General features: G+C 43.6%; 1 protein-coding gene across 1 annotated transcript; it reads right to left on the bottom strand.

The window, feature by feature from the left end:
- Positions 1-606: 606 nt before the first annotated feature.
- LOC136610354 (olfactory receptor 5G9-like) lies at positions 607-3,118 on the bottom strand. Its single transcript, XM_066589586.1, has 2 exons — positions 3,008-3,118; positions 607-1,536 (listed from the first exon to the last, which is right to left on the bottom strand). The coding sequence occupies exons 1-2, from the start codon at positions 3,116-3,118 to the stop codon at positions 607-609; spliced, it is 1,041 nt and encodes a 346-aa protein (XP_066445683.1).
- Positions 3,119-4,647: the final 1,529 nt, after the last annotated feature.

The following is a 4,647-nucleotide window of genomic DNA, read 5'->3' as shown; positions in this document are numbered from 1 at the left end:
ACTCTTGGCTGCCCAGGCTAGTCAGGGGCAGGGAGATTTTACATCTCCCAGGCTCCCCAGCCTTCTGCGTATGCGTCTGGTGTTTTACGTCTGGCACGCATGCGCAGAAGACAGTATCAGGTCCTAGGAGGACCATAATGAAAATGGGACATCACGGAGGTTGGAAGTGAGTATTTTCAGCTCCCCTCATTGATCTGATCCATGAGGGGAGTTAAAACTTTAACTTTTTTAACTTTTTAAAATCTCTATTATTCACTGGATAACGGCAATCACATGATCGGAGGTTGCATATCGCAGCCCCAATGACAGCTCCAGGTTGTCGGCTACCTCCAGCAGCTGATGGCCTGAGTAGTCATGTCCACAGCCCCTGTGGCTTTAATCCACAGGGCGAGTGTGTTTTATGGCCCTATGAATTAATACCCAGAAAGCCATGATATAAAAACACCATAGGCTGGTCACTAAGGGGTTAAAAACTTAAATACACAAATTTTGAAATTGCCCTAAATGTTTAATAGCCAACATATTTTTTTTCAATAATCATTCCATTCTTTAAGCCAATCCTTTTGAAAAACTCACCATACAATACCTAAGCCACTTATTTTTAATTCACCACATCACCCGCTTGTGAAGTGTTTTCTGTATAGCTTTCTTAATGTCTTCATTTCTCAGACTGTATATAATGGGGTTGACTAAAGGAGTAAACACAGTATATAGCAAAGATAAGATTTTACTCATGGAGAGAGTTATACCTTTTGTAGGGACAACATAAACACTGAAAAGAGTCCAGTAGAATATAGAGACCACAATGAGGTGGGAGCTACAGGTGGAGAAGGCTTTATGTCTACCGCTACCGGAGGAGATTCTTAAAATTGCTAAAACAATATATGTATAAGACACTACAATGATTGTGGTTGGAACAAAAGCAATTGGAAAACCTAATATATACATCTCTAAGTGGATAAGGGAGGTGTCAGAACAGACAAGTTCTAGTAAGGGGACAAGATCACAAAATAAATGGTTAATGATATTTCGCCCACAAAATGTAAGCTTTGTTATTGTTATGGTGTAAACCGAAATAACAGAAAGTCCTAACAACCAACAGATGATGGTCAGGATCGCACATAATGCATTTGTCATGATGGAAGTGTAATGGAGGGGATTACAGATGGCCACATATCTGTCATAAGACATTACAGCTAGAAGAAAACATTCAAATGCTTCTGAGGTGGAGAAAAAATAAAACTGAGTGATGCAGTCAATAAAAGCAATGATCCTCCCATTATTCAATAGCATGTGGAGCATGTTGGGGGCAATATCTGTGATCACTAAGATGTCACTGATGGACAGTTGTGAGATGAAGAAGTACATTGGAGTGTGGAGGTTCTTGCTGGTGGACACCAGGGTGATGATCAGGAGGTTCCCACATATTGTCCCGCAGTAAATCACCAGGAACAGACAGAACAGCAAAATTCTTGAACATTGGCTGCTTTGAAATCCTAGAAGGAAAAACTCGGTGACTGCAGTCAGATTGTTCTCCTGTGTGTAGTACAAGCAGTAGTTATACCGTAAGGCCTTAGTCAGATGGGCGTTTTTAGCCGCGATTTGCGCATGCGCATGCGTCCGGCGATTTTATAAAACCATTGTTTTGCAATGGTATCGGACACATGAGCGCTTTTTATGCGCTCGTCCGATAAATTATAGAACAAAAAATCGCAGATCGCACCTATCTGCGATTCCTGTTCTCTTCTCTATATGCGCTCAATGGGTCGGCAGCAGCAGCGCCGATCCCATTGAGAACATATAGAAGACAAATCATTCTTCTCTGCCACAGCTGTAACAGCTGTGGCAGAGAAGAACGATGTTTGCCTATTGAATTCAATGGAGCCGGCAATACAGCCGCTCCATTGAAAGCAATGGGCTGCCGGCGTGCGCGGGGTGAATTGTCGGGAAGGGCTTAAATATATAAGCCCTTCCCTACAATTCATCCTAAAATGTGATAAAATAAAAAAAAATTGTATACTCACCTTTCCGCTGCAGCCGGAGTCCAGCCGCGGCCGCTGTCAGTTCTCCTGAACTGCTTCTCGGCACTATTCAGCCGGCGGGGCTTTAAAATCACCGCCTGCTGAATAATCTGCCTCTGATTGGTCACAGCCCTGACCAATCAGAGGCAGGTTTCACTCACACACCCATTCATGAATTCATGAATGGGTGAGTGACTGCTGCCTCCCAGCGCTGAGCCAATCAGGGGGCAGGTCTGACTCACACCCCCTTCACACCCACAGCAGGACGGCCGCGCGGAGCTCCGGCTGCCGGGTGAAGGTGAGTACATATATATTTTTTATTTTTACACATTTTAGGATGAATTGCAGGGAAGGGCTTATATATTTAAGCCCTTACCGACAATTCATCCCGGGCTCGCCCGCAGCGCATTGCTTTAAATGGAGCCGGCTCTATTGCCGTCTCCATTGAATGCAATGCGCTGGACAGCTCCGGCCCGTTTCTAATGAAACGCGGCTACGAGCAGATTTTCGGGCGATTTGCGGGCGACTTGCGCGCATCGGTCATGCGATTTGCGGATGCGCATCCGTCATGCGATCCGCAAATCGCGCAAAAAAACGCCCGTCTGACTAAGGCCTCATAAAGTAAAGCCAGCAAAAGACAATAACTTGAGGGTTACAATTTTAGGTGCTAGATGTAAATATATCATTTTATTTTTGTTAATTTATTGTCATATATGTAATATTTTTATAGGCAATTTCTCTATTTTAAAATGTGTAATAGAAGGAAATTGCATATTTTAAGACAGCTTTGTGTAAAATATATACAATAGTGGCCTGAAAAAGCCAATAGCATTATAACATTAACAATCATTGATTGGTAAATGTTAGTGATCAAACTTTTCACTTTAAACAAAAAGTTTCTAATTCAAATAAATTTCAGACAATTTGAGAGGAATCTTACATAGATATCATTATGTATTACTATATCTAGGTTATTAAATACTTACATCAGATAAATCTTTGTTAATCAATTTCAAATTCATCTGCAACGCTTTTCTTTGAATCTCAGCTTTTTCATATGCTAATGACCTAAAGGCAATAGATAACATCACAGTCATGTTGTGTAATCATAAGAAACACGAACAATTATGGCTTTAAGTCTACGTATTTATATACTAAAGAGAAGGCATAGTGCAGGATACAATAAACCTTGGGGAATTTTTTGCTACTTTGAGTCCCCTTTGTTTGAGGCAATTAAATAATATAAATATAAAATTATACTTATGTTTTAACAATATCAAACATGAATAAATCTGTTTCATACAACAGTTGTCTAGACAACATTTAAAAAGTGTCTGTCAAGTCTGGATCAATGTATTTGCACTAGAGATGAGCGAGCACCAAAATGCTCATGTGCTCGTTGCTCGAGTTGAACTTTCCAGGATGCTCGAGAGTTCGTTTCGAGTAACGAGCCCCATTGAAATCAATGGGTGACTCGAGCATTTTTGTATATGACCCATGCTCTGCTTAGGTTTTCACTTGTGAAAATCTGGAAAACCTACGAAAGTTATGGAAACACCACAGAAACTGATAGGGCAGGGCAGGGGCAGCATGCAGGGCTGCATCTCAGGTTCCCAGGTCTCACTATTAAGCCACAATAGCGGCAAGAGTGTGTCCCCCCAAACAATTTTTACTTCGGACAAACCCCCATTAGCAAGGCACACCTTAGCTAAGCACCAACCAAGCACAATCACTGCCTGCGGGTCACACCGCTGCCTCTTCTCCTGGGTTACATGCTGCCCAACCCCCCGCACGACCCAGCGTCCACAGTGCACACAAAAGTGTCCCTGCGCAGCCTTCAGCTGCCCTCATGCCACACGCTCACTTCATAGCCACACCACCCTCATGTCTATTTATAAGTGCGTCTGCCATGAGGAGGAACCAGAGGCACACACTGCTGAGGGTTGGCAGGGCCAGGTAGCGACCTTCTTTAACAGGGGGGGGGGGGTGATAGCCCACAATGCTGTTGAGAATCAATGAGAAATTGACGTTCGATCTTCATTCCAATAAAGTGCCAACCTCCGTCAGGAGCTGCAAACGTGGGGATGAGTTACATAGCTATGGGGAATCCATGTGCCCACACAGTATTCATTCTGTCTAGGTGTCGGATACCTCAATCAACACCACAAGGGGAAAGCCATCTGCACTATAGCCCCTACCCAAGTCAGTCGGTGTCTTTGTGCCAGACAGGTCAAACACCGCAATGGGAAGTCTGTGTGCACCCACAGCATAGGCGAGCAGAAGGAACCAAAAGAAAGTAATAAACATGAAGAAATTACAGTGCCCAAACATGGCAGACTTACACAGCGCCGAGGACATAGGCCTCAGCCAACAGCTTCAGCAATCGTAGGCATGAAGCAGACTTCGATGCTAGTTCATCTGCGACAGGCTCATTAAATCAGTTACGTTTTCTTTCATTGCTCCAATGACTGGATTAGCCAGGAAAAAGTTCCACAGGCCCAACCTGGTGCAGTTGCAGTTCCCCTGGGACATAGGCCTCGGCCAACAGCTTTAGCAATCGTAGGCATAAAGCGGACTTCGATGCGAGTTTATCTGGGACAGGCTCATCAAATCAGTTACGTTTTCT

The sequence above is a fragment of the Eleutherodactylus coqui genome, chromosome 2 (genome assembly GCF_035609145.1).
Source record: "Eleutherodactylus coqui strain aEleCoq1 chromosome 2, aEleCoq1.hap1, whole genome shotgun sequence".
In the NCBI taxonomy this organism is placed as follows: domain Eukaryota; kingdom Metazoa; phylum Chordata; class Amphibia; order Anura; family Eleutherodactylidae; genus Eleutherodactylus; species Eleutherodactylus coqui.
This window is presented reverse-complemented; position numbering and strand designations above follow the sequence as displayed.

Coding starts and splice junctions, on each gene's coding strand:
- LOC136610354 (XM_066589586.1), bottom strand. CDS start 3,118: ATGACTGTGATGTTATCTATTGCCTTTAGGTCATTAGCATATGAAAAA. Junction 1,537..3,007: donor TTAACAAAGATTTATCTGAT/GTAAGTATTTAA, acceptor TACTACACACAG/GAGAACAATCTGACTGCAGT.